Source organism: Rhinatrema bivittatum, chromosome 13 (genome assembly GCF_901001135.1).
Source record: "Rhinatrema bivittatum chromosome 13, aRhiBiv1.1, whole genome shotgun sequence".
Lineage (NCBI taxonomy): Eukaryota > Metazoa > Chordata > Amphibia > Gymnophiona > Rhinatrematidae > Rhinatrema > Rhinatrema bivittatum.
This window is the reverse complement of record NC_042627.1, coordinates 28,998,345-29,025,968: the sequence shown is the minus strand read 5'-3', so window position 1 is coordinate 29,025,968 and position 27,624 is coordinate 28,998,345. Positions and strand designations below refer to the sequence as shown.

Sequence of the window (27,624 nt, the reverse complement as noted above, 5' to 3'; positions counted from 1 at the left end):
TGTTGCCTTGGGTACAAACTTACTGCGTCATTTATCATTTCACATTAAGGCCCAAGCAAGAGCAAGAGCACACCTCTGTAGAGATCAATATGTAAGCTTACTATTTATACCACTGTAAGAGGGGGCACTTAAGTCTGTGTAAGGTTTGGGGAGTGGGGTAGGTTTTGGGGGGCAGTTTTACATACGAAGTCAGAGGTACGAACAGCAAAGTTGACATCAGTGACTCTCTACCTAGGTAGAGCGTACATTATACAAATCAACTTTTACCTTTCATCACTCCAAATGACAGAAAATTTTCACTGATGTCAACTTTCCTGTTCGTACCTTTGACTTCGTATGTAAAACTGCCCCCCAAAACCTACCCCACCCAGACTTAATAGTGCCCCCGCTTACATATTGGTCTCTCTCCTGCCCAAACTGGCATTTGCGATAAAAACCTTTTTGGTTGGTAATGCACCTGCAGTGGATTAATCAGCATGCAATGGATAAAATAGCGCAGGTGTGAAATGTATCTCACATTGCGCAAATTACCTGTGCGATGCGGAAGCAGGGAAATTAGCCTCACCACGCCCCCTTTGTTATTATGGGCGCCATTTCCACTATATTTATAGCATTTTGATGAATCTAGGGGTTAGGATTGTAAGCTCTCTGGGGATAGGGAAATACCTACTGTACCCAACAGTAAATTGTCTTGATCTACCAATAAAAAGATGTCTTGGTGTAAGCTAAAAATCTAAATTTCCTTCTTTCCTGCCAAAACTTTTCAAAGAATCAAGTGTAACCTCTCTCAAATGTACTTTTCAAGTAGTAAATGATTCTGCTCCCTTTACTCAAGTATTAACAAATACTTTTATTTTTTAAATATCTGAAAAGTTAACACGGATTACAAACAGTTCAAAAATGTATCAGCTAACAAAGAACATTAAAAACAGAGGCAACAAACAGCACAGAAAATCAAACATTTACCCACCTTTTTTACTGATATAACCTTTAAAAGGTTTCTTAAAATGTTTATGCTTTTTACGTTTGCTTCCTTTTTAGTGCAAGCATTTTTGTGAGAAAAAGGACAAAAACAGAAATTAGTAGAACAGCTTAGGGACAAACAAAGTATGGAAAAGTAGTCAAAAAGAAAACATTTGAGACAGGTAATTTCCTAAACATGAATAATGGTAACAACCACTTATTTCAGGTCATCAGTGAGCTACTTTTGCAATAATTTCAGATCAAAATTCAGTACTTTAAATTCCATCAAGAATTCACTTAGTACCATTTCAGGAAAAATAAAATACAGGAAAGATGACCTACTGTCCTTATGCATATCTGAACAGCCCTGCATATATCTGGTATGCAAATGCTGTCCTGCAACTATTAGTATTTGCATAGTGCAGTCTTGCCTTCTATCTTGGCAACACTGTGGGCCCTATGTACTAAGCTGTTTTCCCATAGTTTAAAAATTGCCGCCTTTGTAGCTATCTGCCAAGATAATTTTCAAAGGGAGTTTCCCTTTTTAGTAGAGAAAGGATTAGAATGGGGAGAGAAGGGTGGGGATTAAATGTGGTATAAATCAGAAGAGGATGTATTGGAATTATGTTATGATTCGGATGGCTGGGGGGGGTAGCAGAACCCACACTTCCTACAGCTAGATTCTTTTTTTATGTTATGTTCTTGGCTGTCTATTCCAAGAACTGAATTTGTGCGAGCTGCATGTTGAATCATTTGATTATGCATTCAACTGCAATAAACAGATTTAAACATTAAAGTATATTTCAAAGGGTTTGGGGTCTGGGGACTGGGGCACAGCCTGACAGGGCACATTTCTGGCACCCTGGGTAGGAGTCGGGGGGAGGGGGGGGGAAAATCAGGCCCTAGGAGCATGCACTTTTTTTTTTTTTTTTTTAAACACTATTGTCCCTTAACCAGCTACATCTAATGTTATCAGGCTACCTTTGACCAGCTAACTTTAATCCTAACCAACTAACTTTGAACAACATTGGTTAGGTTTAAAGTTATCTGGCTACAGGTAACAGAGTAACTTTGAGGATACTCAGCAGACATTTATCCCGCTTAATATCCTGGATGGCTAACTAAACCTGCTATAATTAGTTTTATCTTTTTTGACCTCAATATGATTGATAACTGCTTCCAAATGTAGGAGAAGAGGAGAAAGACAACAGATGCAATGTAAGCCTTCACTTCAATTGTGCGTTCAATGAAATGCCAACAGAGATGACATTCACAGCTAGTTCAAGAAGGAAACCCACAACAGAATTCTTATAATTATGAAAGCAATAGCTAAGGAAACAGAAAGCTCATCTTCGAGAGTGCAATAACAAAATTCTCAAGCAATGGACTAAATTGCACACAAATCTTAACATACAAGTGTACATCAGTTTTGTTAACTGTAGAACTTCTAAATCCAAAGAACCCTAAATGAATGTACACTTGATAGAGGAAACAGGCCCTTTGGAAGTATTCCCTTGCAGTGTCTACATTTTCCTAATTACTGTGCACTTAGAGGGTAATTTTTATATTGCCTACAACTTGTTTTTCCAAAGGGAAATTCCCCATGAAGTTTCCGTACTGACCTGAATTTTCAAAGGGAAGGTGGGTACTTTTTACCTGATGTGAAGCAAGTGTAAAAAGTACGTGTGAAAGTAGTCACTGGAATTTCAAAATTAAATGCCCACTCATTTTAATGCACCCAACACGTTTTTCCCATAGCTCGAAAGTATGCGTTTCACTTTTATCCACCCCACATAAAAGATTTTAAAAATTACCCTCTTAGCATGAAATGTTTGAATAAAAAAAAATCAATTCACATTTATATATGAAAAAGGGAACACTTTAGTGCACTTTTGAAAATAGAGTGAGAAGAATTAACAACTAATACCACAAAACACTAGTATGGCACTCAAATTTTCAAAAGAGAGCAAACTGATACTGAGGCAGTTGGTCAAAAGATGCCCTACCACCACAGACTTCCAAAAACAGTAGATGATAGTGTCTCACCAGTCAACATTTCCAATCAGTATTTATTGGTATAAATGAACAAAAGGAAAACTTTGCAGCAGAAAAGCCACCACCAAAACCAGCTCAGTTTCAGCAAGAAAAGCTTAGAACCAAGAGAACAGCAGTTTTGTAGAGATCTTCAACTAATTACAGAGCTTCTGCAACAAGAATTTGAGCTCTGTATTCTCTTTATCCCAAGCAGAAAACAAGCTTTTTATACTGCTGCAGCTAGTTCCCAATTGAGAAAGTATTTTAACTGGCTTTATCCAGCTACAACCTGCAGGCCTGGGAATCCTGGCCTATCCTGGCCTAGCCCCCTCCCCCCCCCCTCCAATCCCATGCCTCACTTAAATCAATTCTGATACCTAAATTATATTGTCACCAAGCCATAATGTATATATGTTTTATGCTATAATTTTATTTTTTCCATGTATATTTGTTATAATTTGTTACCATGTTACAATTGTTATGTTATAATGTAAAATAGGGCGGACCTCACCCTTTTCTCTCAGTTACCTGTAAACCGATGTGATATCTCGATCGAATGTCGGTATATAAAAGAAAATAAATAAATAAATAAATAGCCTCAGTCAGTTTTAGCCCAAGGGCTGGAAATCTTGGCATTTACTAGGACCGACTGTCCATCTCAGAAACCCTCCCATTCAAAATGACTGGATATATACAACTCCAACCTTGAAACTGGCAGTGATCAACTAAATAAAGTGGAAAGCACTAGTGTCTCCTCTGTTCCAGAGTGCCCTATCAAAACTCTGCCTCAGCTAGGATCAGATGCGTCTTTATCACAGCCATTCTCAAAGAGGCAGTTAAGGCTAGAGAGAGGAAGTACCCCAGTACAGGGTTTCCAGAAACTAATTACAGGATCATCCTCCACATTCTCAATTCAGATGGAAATAGAAAAATATGACACCCCCTTCTATCTGATCTCCCTCTAAGAGTGTAATTGTGCATGAACAGTTCCAACCCACATAAAGACTTTAATTTTATGACCTTCTTCTCTCATCTCCATTTGAAACTACGGTATTTTTTATGGAATACTTAGTCCTTCCAAAAGCAGGTCTCTGAAGCCTCCCTTCCAATCAACTCCCCTAATCCTATAAAAGGTATATAGAAACAAACCTTTATGCACAATTTCAGCTCTTCCTTTTCAGAGAAAATAGTAAACTGACCCTACTGCCTAAGAATCCAATAAATCTAGACCTTTCACAAAGAGAAAATAACTTGTCTTTTGATCTCAAGATTGGGGGATATGTGCCCAATAATCTGGATTGGCAACCCTGATGAGATAATTAAAAAACTAATTACGAAAATGTATTTTTTACTTACTCGTTTATTTTATCCAATGGATAAAGATATATATAGAAAAAAAAAAAAAAAAAAGAGGCAGTCTCTGTGCATACCTACCAGACTTCATGTCCTTGTAAACAAAGCTCTGCAAGTTGAAGCAGTCACCTGAATGAGTGCCTTCATCCCATGATAGCAATAAGCAATGAAAGGTAAATCATTTAACAAAAAAATCTCATCTTTGTGCCTAGTACATAATGTTTCCATATTTAAAACTTACAGAATAAAAGCACAACATGAACAGAAAATGTTAAAAATTAGTATTAGTTAAAAGTCCTAAGCTTTTGGTTTTTTTTTTTAAAAAGGGAGCTTTATCTGACCAGAAAGAAATATTTTTAGTAAACATTGCCCATATCTTCCCTTATTAAGACACACAGATCATATACACTTAAAACTTGCAAAAGCAAACTGCAAGTCTGCAACAAAGGAGGAAGTACTGATTCCTTTCAAACAATTCACACCTTGTCCCTAGATCAAAATCCAACCCAGTCAACTGGCACTTGAATGATTTCCTGGCCAATTCTCCAGAGCAACCCAGTTCAAAAACTGGTTGCCTTCAGGGGTAATTGTTGGCACAAAAGATGAAGAATATGGTTTCAGATTTCACTAAAACCTTCATTTTTCTCCAAGAGAGAACTTGGCAAGTATCCCTACTGCAAAGTAAAACTATGGCTGTTTTCTCGTTCCACTGAACCAGTGCCTCCCAAATCAAGAACCCCATATACATTCGCACAATCTAAATGCCAGATAAATTTGTATACTTCCTGAAACCAGATCTGTTATGCGATCTTGCGGAACAGATTTGAGAACCACTGCACTGAGAGAAAATATCCCAGTGCCCACAGCAGCAAAGTATTCTGATAGTCAAAATCCTCCAGCCCTCCAAAATAAAAATAAAATAAAGACACCACCTACAAAAAAGCAAATATTTCCTTCATGCTAACAAGGCGGCACCGTTCCCTTTTAGGTGAATGGAATTGTGAATTCCAGAAGAGTATTGTATGCATACTCCAGAAGTACCTCTTGCTAGCTCGGCTGCAGTACTGAAAGAAGTTTCCCAACTACCCATGGGTACCCCAATGCAGATTTCAAGAACAGAGAAAATGAAAGGAATATAAGTAATCCTAAGCAGTTGCCCAAGATTCTCAGAGAATCTTCCTTCTCAATTATGCATGATAAAATTAACTTAAGGCATCATGATATAAAGCAGTATCATTTATCCAATATGTTTTCTTTTCTTGAGCAGTATAAAAGAATTCCAAAAATAAAATAAATACTATCGTAGCTTTAAAGAAAATAATGTACCTTTTTCCGCAGCCTTTTGCAAAGCATTTTCAATTCTCAATAGTTCTTTCTGCTTAGCCTCCTGTAGCAATTTTTCTTCCTTCTCCACATCATATTTAATACCTTTAAAATAGAAGACATGCCAGAAAAACATCACTCCAACAAGAAATCTCTATTTGATACCTGTATACAAAATTTAAAAAAAAAAAAAAAAAATGGTATTCTAGAATTGACGCAAGCTCCAACCAAGCTGTACTGGCTACTAGCATGCTCTACGGTTTGTGATTAAAACCAAATATTTACACACACTTAATTACAAAAACTATGGTCTTCCATTCAATAAATTACATATTTAGAGCAATGTTAACTGAGGCGGACTCTGAAGAAGAGAAACATGAAACTTAGCTATTGTGCATCTCCATAACATGTTGCCAAACAAACTTAGAAAAGTATTTTGGCCATGCACAGTTGCTTTGACAACATGGTATCAATTAAGGCTGAAATTAAACAAACCCCACAACAACTTGAACTAATAATTTTAATTGAAAAAGTAACTGTAGGTCTTTCCTTCAGCAACAAGGATGTGTGTTTTTCATCAAAAGACAAGGATATATTTTGTAGTAATACTGCCCAACCCAGTCTTAGTTTTACTTAAAAGGCTTGGCTTTCAGGATATCCAGAATGAAAATACGTATCATTTCCATACATCAGAAATCCTAGCCTAGTCAAATCTCACACATTTTCAGTGCGAGTAGCAATATCAGATTTATTACGGAGGCTCCAGGACCAGACTGGAAAGCACCATTTTAGAATGCAGCCATCTAGCTAATATGTGCAATCAATTTTTTGAAAAAGATGTTAAAGAAGCAGCAACATATACTTACTTTTATTTAAATATTTGTAATCTGCATAGCCACAATTCTAGGCAGACTACACTGTATCCATAAAAAGTAATATAAAAATAGAACACAAAATACGCAATAAAGATAAGCATTAAAACAAAATAAAATATCAAACGTCACTCTGCACATAAAACAGTTCCTGCTTTTCCTCAACTGCACTAACCACTCACCTAAAATGCCTTGATAAAAAGATAATACTAGTTAAAAATCCTGCACCTACACACATAAAAGAGAATGCATTCTTATATTCTTTCTACTCATAGGCCTGCTTAAACAGATAAATCCTTCAGCATTTTAGGAAATCTCAGCCAAGTTTCCATTTTGATTTCCACCAGTAACTCATTCCAGAGATTAGGACTGGCCACAAACACAAACGATCCCGAGATTCTGCCAGCCTAACCTGTCTCAAAGAAGCAAGGGTCAGAGAGAAAAATGTTGTGAAGAAAATCTGGGAGTTCATGTAGATTAATATACTTTTAAAATAGCATTGATCAAATCTGAATCAGACATACAGTTATCTACTACCTCTCTGGCCAAGTAATCAATAAATTCTCTCTCACGTTTCTCCAAAAATTTTAAAATACCATTAAAAATAAATTGTGAGAATTCAATGTATATACTGAATATGTTGTTTTCTCAAATGTTGCCACGGAGGTCATTCCTTCCCTGCACGTTCATGTAGGGGTCTCAAGCACTATTACCTTAAGGGCTGCAAACTGGACTGATTCTCGGGATATCCAATGAGTATTTATAAAATATAATCTACATGCAGTGTCTCTAGTTTTATCAATTTATCCTGCTAATCAGACCTGTTTGTGACATCTTAAGGAGTGAATTCTGAGACCCCAAAACAATAAAGAGAAAGGCCTATGAATATGGTAAATAAAGGTGGGCAAAAACAGAAATGGTAGGTCCAGACCAGAGGATGATTGACCAGGAAACGAAAAAATGTCCTAAAAAGAAAACACAAACCTATACCAAAAGGAAATCTTTTTACAGGCAAGGCAGGATATTTCGAAATCTTTTTGGATATGTTAACAGGAAGCACTACTGCTTTAAATTACTACTGTTTTAATTTGAAAACGACACATCCTAAAACCTGTTTTATTCATTGTTATATGATGAAACACCAGGGTATTTGTGTGTATGTAAGTTGACAAACTCAGATTTCCTTAATGTCTAAAGGAAGTACCAAAACACCACCTGGTTCTAAGTCCTAGTTATCACCATTTGCAAATTTATCGCATACATATTCATTGCGGATATCCTGAAAACCCGACTGGCTGTGGGGTTCCCAGGATCAGTCTGGGAAGCCCCGATGTAAATGCTTTTGAAAAATCAGATCCATGTTGTATTTCTACCAACTTTTATAAGGCAGCCTATGTGAAATGAGATGGTGGTCTCAGTCCAGTTCTAGCAGTCATAGCAAAAATGTTCACATCACAGCTCCTACTGGATTCCTGTGAATTTGTAAATTCTGCTGCAAGGCTCCTCACTAGTTTGTAACAAAGGCACAATGAGAGAGATCTAAGCCACTGATAACCCAATGTTTGAATAGCGCAAAGTGATTTTTGTGCCAATTCTATATCATGTGAACGATACAGGAAAACTAACCAGTTTAATAAGATCAAAGAATTAAATATTCTATGTCAGGAACTTTTAACCATTTTACATTCATCTCTGTCCCCACTTTCAGAGTACACATGCTATGAAACTAGTAAAACTATTGTTCATTTTCATACATCTGAATACTGCATATTGTACATAGAAATTAGATTTACCTGTCTATGCTGGTAGTTAGTTACTTATTAATTAGTAGAATAATCTAAACCTTGCACTGTGAATAATCCAGTTTAAGAGTAGCTTGCATTTACTAAATAGGTTTGTAAGCAGAGTATAAAAGTACTTACTTGCTCCTGGGACAACAAGTATGTACAAACCCTCAAGAGCAGCAACCACCGCCTCACCATATAAGTTCTTCCAAGGAATTTTAAGTGTGAGTTTATCTATATGAAACAAGAAATACAGTATGAAACACTGCTCCAATGACCATAACTATGAAACCTAAACAGATGTTTAGTTGGCTAGCTGAGGACACTCTGTAGACTGAGAAAATCGACCTGTCATTTATTCTTCGCAATCTTATAATTTACTCCATACAAAGTAGGCAGATATTTATCATAACAGGAGAAACATCTCACTAAGAATGAATTCTGTTAAGTGCAGAACCACCATAATACAGAAGACATAACATCTTGCTAGCTAGTTGGATATGCTGTACCATGATGGGGAGAACTGCAGACAAGAGAGCATTGTGTGGAAAATCAGCAACAAGATGCAAAGTATAGAGCGCCCCCAATTTCCTGAGGAAGATTTTTTTTGTTTGTTTTGTTTTTTAAGGTTCTACAGCAAGAGTTAGTACATTCTGTGGCAGATTTTTCAAAACATTGCATTAATTACATGACAATTGTGCATAAAGATTCACAACTGGCTATGCAAAAAAGTCTTTTTTTTTTCCTGAAAACCACTGTTTTTAAGCAACATTTAGAACTATATACAAATAAAAAAAACATATACCATGTGCAATACTCACCAATTTATCAAGTTAGGAAAATTAAGTTACAAACTTAACTGTAAAACATCATTTTTGTTTTGAGTTGCAATAGTGCCCCTAGGCTCCTGCGACTGCATGGCAGCGAGAGAAGCTGCATAGTAACATATTAATGACAGCAGACAAAAACCAAAATGGTCCATCTAGTCTGCCCAGCAATTTGCATACGGTAGTAACTGCTGCTCCAATTCAGGTTACCCCCATTCTGTTAAGGGTAATTAGCTTGTTGCTGCATAAATGACCTGTCACAAACAATAAGGGTGTGCAGGCCAAAAAATGTCATTCGTGTCATATTGTTTGGGGATCAATTTATGTTGTCAGTTTTCCTGCTTTTTTTCCATGTTACGGAAGAATATGCACTATTTGCAAAGTAGTAAGCACTGTTGCTGAATAGTGTGCACTAAAAACAATAAAAGAAAAAACACAAAATTTCATATGTTTATTTCATTGTGAAAATGACAAGAAACTTCGTTGACCTTGTCTGTGTCATTTTAAACAAATGCATGTCTAATAATCAATACTCTTAACTGAAGCTTCCCCATGCCTTAATTCAATCATTTGAAGAAAACAGGATTTCTGCCTACAGTCTCAGCTATCTCTCTGCTCCCACTGCAGCCCCTTCTCCTAGCAAACAGCCTGCAGGCAACAGGAGAGGGAGGCGAGGTTAAGGCAGGAGCAGGAGAGGCACTCTGCTCCCTAATCTTGCACCTCTACTCCCATTGTCCATCCTTCCCCCACCACCACCACCTTCTCCTGTGCTGAAGGACCAGGAAGTGAAAGGTGAATTTGGAGTGGATCTCTTACATCAAACCAAAGACTATTTTGGTATATAAAGTCCTTTATGAAGCGATGTTCCTTTAGAAGGATTTTATCTTTATACAAAAGATGCTTGCACCTGCATCTGTGGTCAACTTAATGTGTTTCTGGAAGACTACAACTGCTGGCATCCCATAGCTATACAATACTGAGGGAAATAAATCACAAATCGGTTCCCCAATATACACTATCACCCAACACAAAAGGAGAACCTTAACTATTAATCTCATATATAATTTTAAAACACATTTATTAAGAATAATACATCCTAATACAACCCCCTAAATACATACAATATAATCAGCCACACATTAAAACATCACATACTGAATAGCATATAGCAGTGAACAAATATAATCATCAATTTATTTAACACATCATTTCTAGCACCATATCATAATGTTTTACATTGACTCCTATATAAACATCATGTACTCAATAAGATCTCATCTCAGTCATCACATGTAGTTCATTAAAGTGCTTTTCAATGCAGATTCCAGTAGTTTTCAACTCCACGGCTTTCCTCCATTAATTACTGCCACAATGTGATTCAATAAGTACTGCTCAGTACTAATCCCCGACGAAGATCTTCGTTTCACCTGTCAAGCAGGCTTCCTCAGGGGAAAAACTTCTAATATCCCATGTGAGTTCATCAACAGAACATCACAATTGTTGTTTCCAAACCACAAATTTCTTAAAGAATTTAAATTTACTTCATCTTCAACAATTCTTATAGCGATTCCTCAAACGGTCACGAAACTTCACAAACCGGAAGTGACATCACCACTTCCTTGGTATGGATAGCAGAGCATTTTTTTTTATATGTGGTCTTTGTGTCTGCTGTTATTCCATTCATCAGCTGTTTTGAAATCTGTTCTTTTTATTAGTATTGTTTTTATATTTCTTGATTTGTTTTATGAGGACTGGTAATGTTTCTCTTTTTCCTTTGTTGCACTGCATACAGAGTCTCTGGCTTATTGTGGTTTCCAATTCACATTTTGTCTGCATGTTTCTATTTATGCTTTCTTTATTTTTTGTTAGGTGAAAGTCTGTACATGTGACTGAGGTGAGGTATTCTGTTGGCATGTAGTTTCTATGTAGGGCTGTATAGCAGCCTGCCCTGTTCTGTTTTCCTACAGGAGGAATATTGGTGTTTTAAGGCTTGGTGGGCTTGGTGTAATATTTTCAGTGTTACCCTTTCTTAGATAAGATATTATTTGAATGCTGGAAGTTGGTACTGATCTGGTATGGGAGGTTTACTATTTATGCAATTTCTGCTCAGACAGTACTTATCTTTCTTGTATGTCATTCTTAGCAATAAAAGTAATACTGTGCCTTTTTTTTTTTAATTTCTGCTGTGGATTTTAATGAACAGTGTGTCACATAAGTGAGCGTTATCCATCAGGTATGTCATAATGGGGAAAGGTTGAGAAACACTGGGGTAAGTGATTAATAAATCTCCAATAAAGATAAAAAGACTACATGAAACAGATTCGGTTTAAAATTTCATGGCCCAAAAATATTTGGAAGTTAAACCAACTGTCCATAATCCCAAAAAATGAACTTTTTAAAATTTTTAGCAATATACTAGATATTGAAGAAAGTATCAGGATAAAAAAATATTCAGAAGACTGAAAACATGTTTAACTCTAGTATTAACAGCTCAATGTGCTTCAACTCAACTATAAACTACTGAAACACAAACAGAAATGATGGCAGAAAAGGACCAAACGGCCCATCCAGTCTGCCCAGAAAGCTCCCACACTTAGACTCCCAGACTGCCAAGGTCAGGGCTCTTGTTGGTTACTTTTTGAGTCCAGTTTTCCCTCCACTCCCTGTTGAAGCAGAGAGCAATGTTGGAGTTGCATCAGAAATGTAGTATCAGGCTTATAAGTTAAGAGTAGTAAATGCTTCATCAAGTAAGTTACCCCCATGCTTATTTGTTATCACAGACTGTAGAGTTCACTGCCCTTGTTGGTTGTTGTCTGAATCTAATTTCTCTTTTCCTCTTTACCCCCTGCCATTGAAGCAGAGAGCAAAGATGAAGTTGCATCATCAGTATGAAGGCTTATTGGTTAAGAGTAGTAACTGCCATACCAGTAAGCGACTTCCATGCCTCTTACTTCATTTCCCTCCTCTACCCTTTAGGGATCCACAGCATTTATCCCATGCCCTTTTGAAATCTTTTACCGTTTTAGTCTTCACCTCCTCCAGAAGGGCATTCCAGGCATCCACCACCCTCTCCATGAAGAAATATTTCCCCAACATTGATTCTGAGTTGTCCTTCCTAGAGTTTCATCTTGTGGCCTCTAGTTCTACTGACCTCTTTCCTACAGAAAAGGTTTGTTGTAGATCGTGCAACATTAAAACCCTTCAAGTATCTGAAGGTCTGTACCATATCTCCCCTGCTCCTCCTCTCCTCCAGTGTATACATATTTAGGTCCTTCAAACTCTCCTAAGTCATTTGATGAAGACCTCCCACCATTTTGGTCACCCTTCTCTGGACCGCCTCCATCCTGTCTCTGTCCCTTTTGAGATACAGTCTCCAGAAATGAACACAGTACCTCCAGGTGAGGCTTCACCAAAGGACCTGTACAATGGGATCACCAATTTTTTATTTTTTTTTTAAACACTGGTTTACTCTTTCTATGCAGCACAGCATTCTTCTGGCTTTAGCTATCGCCTTGTCACATTGCTTTGCCATCTTCAGATCGCTAGACACTATCACCCCAAAGACTCTCTCCTGCTCCATGCACCTCAGCCCTTCAAACCCCATCGCATACAGCTCTTTTGGATTACTACACCCCAGATGCATGACTCTGCACTTCTTGGCATTAAATCCCAGTTTCCATATCTACGACCAATCTTCCTTAAATCTCATCTCATTCTTTCCACACTGTTGTAAATCTTAGTAACATCTGCAAATAGACAAACTTTACCTTCTATCCCTTCCATAATGTCGCTCAAAAAATGTTGAACAGAACCAGTCCCCAACACCGATCACTGTGGCACTCCACAACACAGTTCTTCTTCATAGTAGGTTCCATTTACCATCACACGCTGTCTATTCGTCAACAAGTCAGTAATCCACGCAACAACCTTGGCGCCCACTCCCAAGCATCTCATTTTGCTCACGAGTCTTCTATACAGGACTGTATCAAAGGCTTTACTAAAATCCAAGTAAATCACATCAAGCCTCCTCCCTGATCCAATTCTCTAGTCACCCAAAGAAATCAGATTCTTAAAACAGGACCTTGATCCATGCTGTCTTGGATCAAGCAACCCATCAGACTGTACATAGTTCACAATCCTTTCCTTCAGCAGAGTCTCCATTAACTTTCCCCATCCCAGAGGTGAGGCTAACCGGCCTGTAATTTCCAGCCTCCTCTCTGCTCCCACTCTTGTGAAACAGGACCACCACCGCTCTTCTCCAGTTTCGGCACCACTCCTGTTTTAAGGAATCTATTGAACAGGTCACTCAGCAGACTCACCAGCACATCTCTGAGCTCCCTCAGTATCCTCAGATGAATCTCATCAGGCCATGTCTTTGTCCACTTTAAGTTTTCCTAGCTATTCCATAAACAGGGTTTCATCTACTCCACCCCCATCCACAGCCTTGTTAACTAGCAACTATCTTTCTCCAGGGTCTTCCTTAGTGAACACTGAAGTATTTGTTTAAAATCTCTACCTTTTCTTAGTCTCCTTCCACACATTGATCCTTCTCACCTTTCAGTTTCACTATACCACTTTGGACCTTTCTCTGATGTATCTGAAAAATGTTTTGTCACCTCCCTTTACCTCTTTGGTAATCCTTTCTGCCTGACTTTTTGCTTTCCTGATTACTTTCTTCGCCTCCCTCAGTTTAATCAGATATTCTTCCCTGTGATCCTCTTTCTGGGATCCTTTATATTTCTTGAATGCTGTTCTTTTTATTATATCAGCCACATCCTTTGAGAACCAGATAGGTTTCTTATTTCTTCTGCTTACTTTTCTAACATATAGATTAGTTGCCTTTGAAATTGCTCCTTTTATAGTTTGTCCTACATTTGCTCCACTTCTTCCATTTTCTACCATTCTTCAAGTTCCACCTCGAGGAATTTCCCCATTTCAACAAAGTCCATATTTTTGAAGTTCAAAACTCAGGTCTTCATGCGACTTCTCTATATCCTATTTGCAATATCAAACCATATCATTTGATGATCATTGGTGCTGGGTTGGTCCCCCACCTGAACATTTTTGACACTATCCCAGTTTGTGAGAACTAAGTCGAGAATAACTCCCTCCCTCATAGATTCTATAACCATTTGAACAGAGCCCCTTGCAGGGCATCCACTAACTCTCTACTTCTGTTAGATTCTGCAGAAGGGATCCTCCAATTTACATCCGACAGATTAAAATCTCTAGCAATCAACACTTCTCCTTTTCTTCCAACTTTCTGGATGTCTACTAGCTCTCTGTCTAGTTCTTTCGTTTGAGTCAGAGGCCTGTAAACCACTCCAATAAAAATGGATGTTTTGGGGGTTTTTTTGTTTTTTGTTTTTTTTTTAAGGATGGCCCATAATGCTTCTTCCCTACGCCCTATTCCTTGCAGTTCAGTTGCTTGGATATTTTTGACATGAAGAGCTACTCCTCCCCCTTTTCTGTCCTCTGTCCTTCAACAAGTTATAGCATGATATGGCCGTATCCCAATCATGAGATTCAGTGAACCAGTCTCCATAACAGCAATAATGTCCAAGTCCACTTCCACCATTAGGGCTTGCAGGTCTGGGATTTTATTGCCCAGACTACAAGCATTTGTGCTCATAGCTTTCCAGTGTCTCTCATTCAGTTTACTGCTTACCTTGGACTCTTTTGCCTTAGTCTGTATTATAGTTTATGATTTTGTAAAAGTCCTACAAAACTCATGAATGAATTCATAATTTGTTACTCATTTTGCAGTGTATTTTTTATTCTGCCTGTGTGATCTCTATTCTTACTCAACTTTCTTGCTTAGCACGTCTCCCAACTTCTGCAGTTTAATCATTTTTAAGTGTTAGTCACAATATTTAAATTTTTCACATACATTTTTAATTACCAAGTAATTGTTAGAAACTATTAATCAGATCTTATATAATTTACCCCTTTGCTTTCATGTTCTCTTATGCATCACTTTCACTTAAAGAACTATGCTAATCATATATGCATTAAAAGGATTTTATGAAGGATATCAAATCAAATGAGTCATAAAGTGTCTGCAGATCAATTAGTACTGGAATAATGGTAAAAACGGATAAAATCAACATTTAAAGTATTCAGATGCCTACTTGATAAAATGTAGCCATCAATGAAAGTGGGTTTGTTTACCATAAGTGAGGTTCTCCATAGACAGCAGAATGAGTTAGCCATGACATATGGGTGACAACTCTGACAAAGAAACAGACCACTCTCTCTGAGCTCAGTACAATTTTGCTCTAATGAGCATGTGTGGAAGTTCCTGCATGAGCACTGCCTCATGAGCCTCTCAGTCCATCTGTAGAGCTTATCTTTAGCTGAGTAGTTGACTCGCCAGGAGGAGGGTGGTATTAAACATGACTAATTCATCCTGTCTAATCAGAATCTAGTTTACAATAAACTTATTGTCTCTGTCAGCAAGTAGGGCTGAAGTAGCATCTGGAGAATCCGAAGATGAGGGTTACATTGCAAAGCACTTACTAAGCAATCCAACTCTCCAAGGGAGAGTGGACTACTGAGAGAACAAGTTATGTAAAATTGCTTGTCTAAATTTACTGTTGCTTCTTGAAAGATTGTCCAGACAATAGTGAGACAAGAAAATATACAAAGACAGCCAAGTCATAGCTTTGCAGATGTTTGAGTGTGACAAATTTCGAAATGAGCCACAGAAGCCACCATGGCTCGCACTTGATGGGCTTTGACCATGTCTAATCTGGAAACCAGTCAGGCTGGAACAGTTTGCAATGTACTCTGGCAACCAATTAGAGCATATTGAACTACTTCTTTCCCCATCCTGTTGGGAGTCATAGCAGACAATAAGTTGGGAAGCTTGAAGATGTGGTTGAGTCCATTCCAAGTAAGAAATAACCCTTTTACAGTCCAGGGTATGAAGTACTCCACCTTTTTTGGGATGTAGCTTTGGGGAAAACATTCAGACACAGAAATGGCTTGATTAATGTGAAACGCTGACACTTTTCAGGCGAAATTCTGGGTGAGTGTGTAGCATTACCCTACTGTGAAAACCGAACGGAAGTATGAGACAAGGGCTTTTAACTCAGACTCTCCTCTCGGAAAGGATTACCACTTGAAATACCAGTTTCCAATATTTCAGACGCATATGTAATGCTTGGCCAGCCACAGGAAAGCCCCATGACCAGCCACACTTACCCCCAGAGCTGCCAAGACCCACAAGACTCTGCCAGGATTTCTGCACGGCAAGGACACCACTATCAAGTGCTCAGCTAATCATGCTATGCTTCCCCCTAGGCGCGCGTGCACTTGCCCTGACTTTCAAGGCTCCATGGCAGGAAAGAGTCTTGCAGCGCTCCTTTACGTCGTCCACACGGCTGGGTATTTAAACTCCAGTTGCCTCTAAGCAGACACCTCAGCAACAGGTCCTCCTACTCCTGAAGTGTGAATTGCTACTTTGCTGTCTATTCTTGCCTCGTGCCTCCCTTTGTCATGCTTTACTATCTCTTGCCTGCCTTGGTTTCCTATCACTGTCTTCTCTGTCTGTCTCTGCCTGACTTCTGGTTTTGACCCAGGCCTCAGACCCCGACTACATCTTTGACTGCCACCTGCCCTGACCATAGCTTGGACCTTGACACTGATGATCTCCACCTGCCCTGAATGCTGCCTGGTTCTTGACACTTCTTGCTTGCTGCCCACTCTGACCATGGTCTGCTTCTCCTGACACTCATTACAGGACCATCACCTAAGCCCTGCTGACCCCCTGGAACCCAAGGGCTCAACCTGCAGGAAACAGGACAGGTATAGCAGAAGCCCTAGACCCAGTCCTTGTAAGAGTAAGTTCTCCTGCTGTCAGCATGAGCCTAGTGGGTTCGCTTGCTAGGCTGTATCAACCACACCACAGCCCAAGGGCTCACATCCGTGACAAAATGTTTCATCGACCATGCAAGGCCAATATTGAGATCCCACAGAACTGCAGGTTTGGAGACCAGGGGTTTCATATGCCATAATCCTTTTATCAGCTTTGAGACCAATGGGTGAATGGATATCGGCTTCCTATCTAAGTAGCATTAGCACTTAGGTACACCCTCACTAAAGACATATATAGACCTGAGGAAGACAGAGAGAACAGGTATCAAAGAAGATCAACAGCATCGTAAGCAGAAAGATCTGAAGATGATGATTGGCACCAGGTTAGAAATGTTTTCCACAAAGGTATATGACCTTTTAGTTGATTATCTTCTTGCAGAAATTAAAATATCTTCCACTTCCTTGGGCAGTGTCCATGGAGAGATCAACGAGCACTCAATTTCTTAAAATACTTATGATTATGAATGAGAATATGTATACAATGTGGTGTCGAACTAGAAGCTGAATGCTAACACACAGTATATAATCGCTGATCATGAATATGAATGCGGATCTTGTAAACCATTGTGATCTACTTTGGGGACAAAGGTATATAAAATGCCTAAATAAATATCCATGCTGTCAGGTTGAGATGAAGTAGATCAGGATACTGAAGACACCCTTCCCACCCTGGGCTGGAGTGATGGTGGGTTCCGAACAGAATTGGAGAATGCACAAACCAGGTAAAAGAACCATACCTTTCTGGGCCAGGCTCGATCCTGAATCATCCTAGCTACTGAAAGGTGAAGATCTTTATCCCTCCATACATAAGCGTTAATGGTTTTCACTACTATATCCAGAAATTTAGGAGTACGAAATCTTCTTCTAGGGGAGGGATTCTCTAGTGGAAGGTCTGAATTATCTGATGGAGGCCTGTCAAGCCCTCCTCTAAGTCAAATAGGAATAGGATGCTCACCCACCATCCCAAAAACAACCAAAGAGACCAGAGAGGGTACCTTGTGATCCTGGAGGTGCAAGCTCCTGTGAATCGGGAGCCAGATCTTCTGTACTCGCTCTCTTCCGAAGGCAGAGGTTACCAATACAGCCAACCTCTAGAGACTAACACCCCAGAATAGGTAACTGCTGCACTGGAGTGGATGCAGCTGGGATTCACCCTTGAGGGAAGGGACCTGGGATCTAAAATAAAACTGGATCCCTGGCTGTCACTGGTTGCTAGAGAAAGGAGATGCTTAAAGCCACCTTCACATCTAGTACAATGGTTGGGTCTCTTGTGGTGATGTCAGGGAAGATATATATTCTTCTGAGACTAAAATAAGATCACTCTGGGAGGCTCCCTCCAAGCTCAGTGAAGACACTCCTGATTGGACCTCCCAAGTCTGTCCTGAGGCAGCAGCAACTACAGGCAAGACTGTGCAGATGAGATCCAGGGTGTCCAGCTATGGTATTCTGGTCTATTTGCCTCTCCCTGATGCCATCGAAGAGGTCCTACTAGTGTAGATGGGATAGTAGAGATAAAGAGGTATGGAAGCCTTCTTTGGCAAAAAGGAAGAGGGACTTGCACAGAATCACCCCCATATTTTGCCAAGACCCTTGCTTTGGATCTAATGGGTCCTGCACAGACTGCAGAGAGGTTTCTGCTGCTTGGCACCTATGCGAAGGCTGAATGCGTTGATCGTGCCAGTGATACTGACTGCATAGATGCTGCCGGGCTCTTCTGCGGAGACAATACCAAGGCCTTATACTTTGATGGCACATACTGTTCTGATCCATGTTACTTTGTTGGCACTGACTATGTCAGATCCTTAGATTCAGCAGCACCAACCATACCAAGGTTGCCACTGCCAATGTCCCTGGCTTAGAAGACTACTGTCTAACTGGTGTATCCAGACCCTGCTCTGAGGAGCCCCAAGGCTATTTTACATCCTCCAACAAGGCCAGATCGACCAATAACTGGCATTTTTTAGAGCTCATCAACCTAGACACTGTCTCCGCAGGATGAGGAGCCCTGCTAGATTCATCACCCACAAAGCTCACTGAGGAGAAGCAGCTTCAACAGCCCCAAAGCTCAGCCATGTTTTAGGCCAGATTTTTTGCTACCTGGGGGACATCCAGATACAACTGCAGTTGGAGGAATCGTCCATCAGTGATGGACATCTTCTACTTAAAGACTGTCCTTGAAACCATTAATTGAAGGCTCCTTGAGCCTGGGCATTTTCTCCAACAGAAAATTTCTATTTTTTATTTTACTGAAATGAAAAGTGTTCTTGTGGAGACTATTGAGGCATAAGAGGAAAATCTCCGATTTAGATGAAAATTGATCAAGATGAAAAAGATGAAGCGATGAACATCCAGACAAAAAAATTGACTGAGGGGCTCATAAGGCAATGCTCATGCAGGAACTCCCAAGCATGCTCAATAGAGCTCAGAGTGGTCCATTCGGCACAGTCTGATAGCATCACCCACATATCATAGCTAATTCAGCCCTGCTCATCGATGAAGCAGCTTGCACATAACAGCATGGTTTCTTAGGTTACAGCAAACATGTTCTAAGGAAGATTTTTTTTTTTTTTATCAGCTTTTAGTTACAACAAAGATTACTTTGCTTAGAAACATAAGAATACATAAAGAAAATTTTTTTATATAAATCACAAAATAGAAATATTCTTTCTACATGCGGTAACATTGGGAGAAAAACAGGAATAATTATGGGGAGAAAAGGAAAAGAAGTATTATCTCATTAAGGCTACCCTGATAACCACATATTACTTCATGCACGGTTATTACTGTTCCAAGGCCAGCTCCTTGGAACTCAAGAACTGCCTAAGCTGTTCAGGGTTATAACACACAAAGGTATTTCCAGAGAATTTAATGACACATTTTGTGGGGTAACGTAGAATAAAATTAGCACTGTTCACTAATGCTTCTGGGAGCAATTGTAGAAATTCTTTGACATAATTGTGTCACTCTGGACAAGTCGGGGAAAATACAAATCATACCCCCAAGATTGTATAAATATTACCTCTTAAAGTAATACTTCATAATTAACCCTCCATCATACTCAGAGTAAAAGGTAACTAACAAAACCATTCTGCCACTTCACATCTGGAGCTTTCCAAATAATCTGAAAGGTTATCAAAGTTCCCAGGATCTCCAATTGGTGAAATTTGAAACTGATTGTCTCTGTTGGAGATATATCTTTTTTACTGATGGTATTTGTTCTTCAGGTATCTTCAGAATTTCTTTTAAATACCTTTTAAATGATATAAAGGAACGTCTCCCAAAACTTGTGGGAAGTTCAGTAATCTTATATTCAACTGACGAAGATAATTTTCTGCTGACTCTAATCTATGCATTAGTATTGACTGTTCCCGCATAGTAATAACATTTGAGTCAATTATTCCTTTTAAATCATGTTTTATCTCCATAATGGCTTGGTTTTGTCCTTCCATTTTCACTTTACATTCTTTTTCATGAGAGTCAAGTTTTTGGAGGTAGTTTCGACTCTATAGGCCTGTTCATTTTGCCCAGCAGCGAGCCCCACAATTAGGTCCCAAAGGGACTCCAGCGTTATAACAGCTGTTTTTTGGGGGGTTTTTTGTTTTGTTTTTTTTTAATTTCAAGGGACTTCATAAAGCTTTTATTTACCTCCCTTCCTTCTGCGCTCGATGTCATAGCGATTCCTCCAACTCCTCTTTCCTCAGTCGAAACGGAGGCACTGAAAAGCCTCTCCCGCTCCTCGACTGCACCGAGCTGCCCATCTTCCTGGGTCTGACATGGGGAATCATTCCCCTGCAACACCAGCTGCTCGACAGGGTTAGGGTGAAAAGCTTCCAGCTGCAACCGCAGCTCTGGAGGACTGAGCGCTATATCCCCAGGAGGCGTTGGAGCTCCCCCCCCCCCCCCCCCCCCCGTACCTCCAGCAGGGCTGTGTCCTCATCTGCAATATGGGGGAGGCAACTGCGGGATGGTTCTCTGCCCAGCTGGAATTTGAGGCTCAGATGGGAAAACTCTCAATTTTCCTTTCCTCTTGTGAGGCATTGTAAAAGGTACGAATTATCTGAAGAAAATCTTAGAGGCTTGCTGGAGCGTGGGCAGCGAGTGTCCGTTCAGGGAGCCATTTTGTTTCCTCCTCCCCCCAAGGAAGATTTTTTATTACACTAACAAATGGGCTCATTAAACGAGTATGATTTATTTTTTATACCCAAATCAATGTAGCTTTAGCTGCTGACTTTTGCCTTTTAGATATTTAGATTTATTTTAGATTTATATTCCGCTTTTTGCACTTTTTTCAGCACTTCAAAGTGGATTACATTCAGGTACTGGAGGTATTTCCCTATCCCCAGAGGGCTTACAATCTGAGGGGTGGATTTATCAAAATGCGGTAAGTACCGCATGCGATAGCAAAAGGGGCGTGTTTTATGCTAATATAGCATCTATCACAATTTGCGCTAATTACCTGTGCGAAGAGCTAAGTTAGCGCAAATTGCGATACCATTTCAGATTCTGCGATAAGTGCCAGAACACACGAGAGAGAGAGAGAGAGAGAGAGAGAGAGAGAGAGAGAGAGAGAGAGAGAGAGAGAGAGAAAGAGAGAAAGAGAGAGAGAGACTGGCCATAATATCATGGCCCATAGGTAGGTATTTGTATCCCTATGGTAGGCCCACCTAGTAACTCGAGGTGGGGATTAGGGGCCACTTTGACATTCTACGTGACACCTACGAACAGAACAGTGGTCTCTTGTGAAGATTTGATGGCCTTCAGAGTGAAGAAACTCACTCCAAGATGAGATTTGGGCAAGGTTCTCTCAACCTAGCTTGATGGACTCTCTACCTGGGTAACATCAAGCTAGGTTGAGAGAACATTGCCCAAATCTCATCTTGGGAGTTACTAGGTGGGCCTACCATAGGGTTACAAATACCTACCTATGGGCCATGATATTATGGCCAGTCTCTCTCTCTCTCTCTCCCCAAGGCTCTGAACCCATCAATTCAGCTGAAATAGGACTTATGGGAGACATCGCAAATGGCAATGAAACCTTACCGCACAGCCTAACACAATCCAAAGAGGTGTAGTTAAAATTGGCGTTATGACTGTGCGATAGCTCTTCGCAGACAGGCTAACCCAGCCCACTCTCTGCCCCTAACGCCTCCTATTTTCTGAATTTGCATTGCACCATACGATATGGTGTGATCGCATGCGGTAAACACGTTTTCGCATGCGGTAAGGGCCTATCACATGCGTTAACGGGGCTTTTCGCATGCGATAAGCCCTTAACGCATGCAAAAACGCCTTATCGCATTTTGAAAAATGACCCCCTAAGTTTGTACCTATTGTAGATGATTTTGTCTGAAGATGCTAAGTGTTGATATCTGTATAAAAAGGACTTGTCTCATTAAAAAAATGTATTCTATTGTGGTGGATCAAGAAAGATCTGCCCAGTTTGACCATGGATGATTCAAATGCACAACCTATTACTTATAGAGAAATCTGTACTTAAATGCAAACCGGTTCACCAGAAAAAATTTCCAAGCTTGTAGGATTCTTTTATAAGCTCTCTTACAGTTAGAATGTAAAGTTTTGCTATAAATTTGTTGTGGATATCAAGTCAAAGTCGGAATTTGTCCTTCATTTTAATAGGTTGAGGAAAAGAGTGTTTAATGAGGTTGATCTGGGGGTGGGGGCAGCAGGAGAAGAAGAAAAATGTTATAATATGATTATAACATTACTTCGTGATGTTTAATTGTAATGTTGTATAGCATGCAACAGTTGATGTAATTTTGTTGATATCGCTCTTAAAGAAAGCTTTAATAAAAATGTAGTGTATTAAGAAAGCAAAATTGAACTAAAGCAATATGTAAAACAAAAAAATAAATAAAAACTAGGTCACTAGTCAGATATGTTACATGGAGCAAGATTACAAAGTAGGGTGATGCTTAAGTTAAAATGGCAAAAGTGAAGGGATGTAACAACGGTACTGAATAATTTTAATAAGGATTATGCACTTATCCGTGGTTCATGCAGCTCAATTTACAGAAGTGATGTTGTTGCATTTGGCCGATTACGGGTATGTCCTGTCACTGGCTGCTTTTACTTCCAGCCCTGGGTCAGAGGAGTGCCACCGACACCGCTGCTAGGCCACCATGCAGGCCCAACACACCACACTATGGATCCCATTCAGCTGAGCAGGGTGTCCCTAGGCGCGCATGCAGCTCCGGCAAATTTAATGGGCCCATGGTGGGAAATCCACCGTAGTCCCCTCGGATGACATTGCAGATCTTCCTCTATTTAAGGCCTGATCTGACCTGCCTCAGACACCTTGGCAATAGGTCAAACTCCTCATAGTAGCCGTTTGCCTCTGCATTCCTGGTTCCTGACCTTGCTTCTGTGTCTTGTCTTTGTGTTCCTGGTTCTGCTCTAGAGTTCCTGCATTTGTTCCCGGTCCTTCTTCGGTCTGGCTTTCTCCTGCGTTCCTGACATGCGGTCCCTCATCTATCTTCAGTATCCCCTTCTACTGTTCCACCTTGCCTCAACCCCCTCGGATTGACCTCCTGGCTTGACTTCTGGTGGACTCTTGGCTCAATCTTCAGTTGGATTCCTGGCTTGACTTTGGACTGCTTCTCAACGCTGCTGCCTTTCATCTGCCCTGTGACCATTGCCTGCTCATCGTCTTGCTTGAACTCTGCCTGCCCAGACCATGACACTCACAAACTCTGCCTGCACCAGTCTCTGCTGTCTGCCCCGACTACTGCTTGGACTGTTTCACGCCTGCTGGCCTTCAACACCTTCCGCAACAGATTTATCTCTTCCCAGAGTCCTGCATATAAGTCCAGCTGGCCTCAGCACCAGAGGGCTTAACCTATGGGGAACGAGGGCTGGTATTGGTGAAGTTCCTGTTGGGCCTCTGCTCCAGCCAGCTTTGCCTGCCAACTGTGAGGACCTGCAGGGCTCCTATCTGAGTAGTGCCAACCTCACCTCGGCCCAAGGGTCCATTTCCCTAACAATTATGAACCATAAGAGTTTAAAACGGAGGGAGAAAACACAAAAATAAGTCAATTTAATCATAATGTATTAAATATTCTATTTGGCAACACAACAGATCATGATATTGCTAAATTTCATAGAAGACACATTCAAGCAATTTTGAATATGTACAATATATGTTATCTGATTCTTTACAACAGGATGACACTTCCAGGATTTTCTAATCAAACTATAGCTTCATAGAACTACCACTGCATCAAATACCCATTCTCACCTGCAAACTGTAGCCAAATTCACTGTCAAAAAGGATACTAAATGCACAGTACCTTAAAAAAAAACACTTATAAGGGACAAGAGAAAAAAAAAATCAGAGGCCAATTGCTTTTTGGAAAGCAAAAATGAATCAATGTGAACAAAATATTAAGAAATTACAGTGTCAGTCTTCATAGTTAAAAATGTATTGTCAAATGCTAGCAGCACAAAAAAATATTACAAACTATGAAAGTGTTTAAAGGCAACATTTGTTTCATGTTCACCATTTCAAAAGAAAAAGGAAAAAACACAGAAACACAGTAACTTTTTCCACACAGCTTCTCCTATTGAACAATTGTGTCAGGTGGTTTTGAAAATAGGGCCAGAAGACCACTTGAGAAGTTGTACCAAAATAAGTAAAATGTTATTAAAATTGTAGACAATTATCTTACATAAGTATATTTACCAACAACGTAACTAACTCACATCCACTTTTTTTTTTTAATATTGCATTTATATTTAGATTGTGATATATATAAGAAGCACAAAATAGCATTAAGTCATTTTCCTGTATGCTGAAATATTTTGTGCTATCCACCACTGGGAGATACAATTTAATTACTCATGCCAGTGTTGAGATCCTGGCAAGCTTCTGACCTTATTCACTGCCACAGGGAGTAGCTCACAAAGCACAGGTCCCCTTCCCCCTATTTAACTAAGCTACTCTTGATTCATCCATTGCGGGGGGGGGGGGGGGGGGGAGGTTGCCACGACGAGGCTCCAGATCATTTCAGGTACCACTGACCACCAGGGAAGGTAGGGGTGTTACTGGTCTATAACTATTTTAATCCCATTGAGCTGGAAGTATCTTCCATCAAAAAAAAAAAGCAAGTATTCCCCTTTTTTCTTTGGTATGACTAATTTTGGGTTGTCTATTTGAGCATAGTTGCCTTTTCACATTTTGCTACAGCATTATTTAATGTTTTTTTTATACCTGTATTCGTCGTAACATCATATCAGTTTACTAGTAACTTGTAACAGAAGGGAAATTACATTAAACAGGGCGAATGAGGAACTTGGAGGGGTATACAGATGTTAGTTATCAAACTTTAGTAGAGTCAAACATTGCAGTTAATAAATATAAATAGAACCAGACATTGCAGTTAATATTTACTAGTATTTAAGAATTATTTACTCACCAATTTGCCCAGCCTTCACTTTAACAGGGACATCCAGTTCACTCTAGTAGAACACAAAAAAAAGTTGGTGTTAAAATGTTTGAGAAAGAAAACAGCATGAGAACAAAGATGTTAATGCACTATGGGTAAGATGTGCTACAAATTTTTACCATAAACACAAAATAGGAAAAACTTTAGCATATCACAAAGCAGCCTAGGAAACTAAATCTGTAGGATATTAGCCACTTGAGTATTTTAGGGCAGTGGTCCCCAACCCTGTCCTGGGGGCCCACCAGCCAGTCGGGTTTTCAGGATATCCACAATGAATATGTATGCATGCACTGCCTCCAAAACATGCAAATTTTCTCTCATGCTTATTCATTGTGGGTATCCTGAAAACCCGACTGGCTGGTGGGCCCCCAGGACAGGGTTGGGGACCACTGTTTTAGGGTATGGCTCTATTAATTAGTTAAAAAAAATCACAACACAATGAGCTGGACTGCTATGAAGAGTTAGTTTAAGAGTCCATACTATAAATTCCCACTGTCAAGCAGTATGCAAAAAAAAAAAAAAAAACCATTACCAACAAGATAAATTGAGCAGAAATTAATTTTAAAATTTAATATACAGCACCAAGTCGAGAATCTCAAAGCAGATCATTTCTCAGTGATCACATTAATAGCACAATACTGGCACAGTTCACTTTAGCAGGAGCTCTAGAACAGGGTTCTAAAATGAACCTCACAATTAGCCTCAGCAGGAGTCCGTATTTTTGACACTTCTCTCATCTTTCTAAAATTAAGATTTAGATAGTCATTCTTTCAGGAAAAGATGGCTCACGATGTGGACATGGGGACAATATTCAGCTGTTGAGCAGCTTGACTAGTTAGCTGGATAAACATATCTAGTTAACTAGCAGGTTATGTTCAGCGGCACAACTGAATATACCCAGCTATCTTAAAGTTAACCACATATGTTTATGCAGCTAACTTTAGGAAAGGTCAGTGGCATGACCAAAAGGTAGCTGCATAAGTTAAGCGGCTAATTCTGACTATTGAGTTAACTGTTTTATGCGGCTAACTCCGCTTCTCCCCAAAACACCTCCTTCCCACCCGAACATCTCCAATGTATGTTAGAATTTAGGCACTTAAGTCTTTCAATATGCTGCTTTTGCCATTTGGATGGATAACCTTCCAGTTCTCCATCTAAATAGCTTTTTAATATCAACCTCGAAATGGTGTAACACCTCTAGTTGCAACCACAAACCATGAATAAATAATGGCTTATTCAAACCTGCTCAAAAAAATAAAACCCAGAAGTCTAATTCTACAAGCAGAAGCTTCCTAAACTGTTTAATATTCCTAAAGAAATTCTGCACAACTTCACAGAGCAGAAGCACAGCATTCTCCTCTTGCACCGAACTGTACATTTTTGACAAGAATTTGTTGATGTGGAAGGAAGAGACAGCAGTGTTACCAGAAGAGGCAGTGGTGGGAGGTTTGGATTTGATTACTCGCCATTCCAAACCTGAATTCAAGGTGCGTTAAAATCAGGATCAATAGGTGTTTCCCTGCCCCAGATTGTTTACAATTTAATTGGTACCTAAGGCAAAGAAAGGTGACATGGCTTGCCAAAGGTCACAAGTAGCATCAGTGGAAGAAGTGAGATTTGAACCCTGGCTCTCAACTTCATCTCACCACTAGGCTATTCCTCCACTTCAGGCAGCAGTGTTCTTGGCCCGTGCAGACAGTGATGGAGGTGGCGGCACAGTGGAGTCAAGCCTAAGCAGAGGAAGAGCACAAGCATGGTAGGGTCAAACTTGGGGAGAGAGCTGTGGGGTTGAGTGAGAACTTTGTGGAAGCCTAGGGATGGGGAAAGAACACAAATTGGGATGAAGCCTGGGGGCAGAGTAGGAGAGAGAACTTGGTGGGGGCAGGAGGGTTTGAGGCAGTGGGGAAGAGGGAGGGATCTGTGGACACAGATATACATTAAGCATATCAATGTAATTGTAAGAAAAACACATCTATGTCAGAGAGGTTAATAATTGCCCTCATTATGGAATAGGTGGTGTTACATACAGTGGTGTACAAAAATATTCAACACCCCCCCCCCCCCCCAAGAAGCCAGCAGATTTTTGTGGATTACAAAATCACACAGATTGGGATGTAAACATTGCAGT

General features: G+C 39.8%; 1 protein-coding gene across 3 annotated transcripts in view; it reads right to left on the bottom strand.

Moving 5' to 3' along the window:
* The window catches only part of VPS13C (vacuolar protein sorting 13 homolog C), a 483,673-nt gene that overhangs the window by 431,712 nt on the left and 24,337 nt on the right, over positions 1–27,624 (bottom strand). For all 3 annotated transcript variants that reach the window (XM_029575527.1, XM_029575524.1, XM_029575525.1), the window contains exons 3-5: positions 25,467–25,509; positions 8,468–8,563; positions 5,677–5,778 (exon numbers count right to left, since the gene is read on the bottom strand). In XM_029575527.1, the coding sequence (XP_029431387.1) occupies positions 5,677–5,778; positions 8,468–8,563; positions 25,467–25,509 (241 nt within the window). The remainder of the gene's footprint in view (positions 1–5,676; positions 5,779–8,467; positions 8,564–25,466; positions 25,510–27,624) is intronic.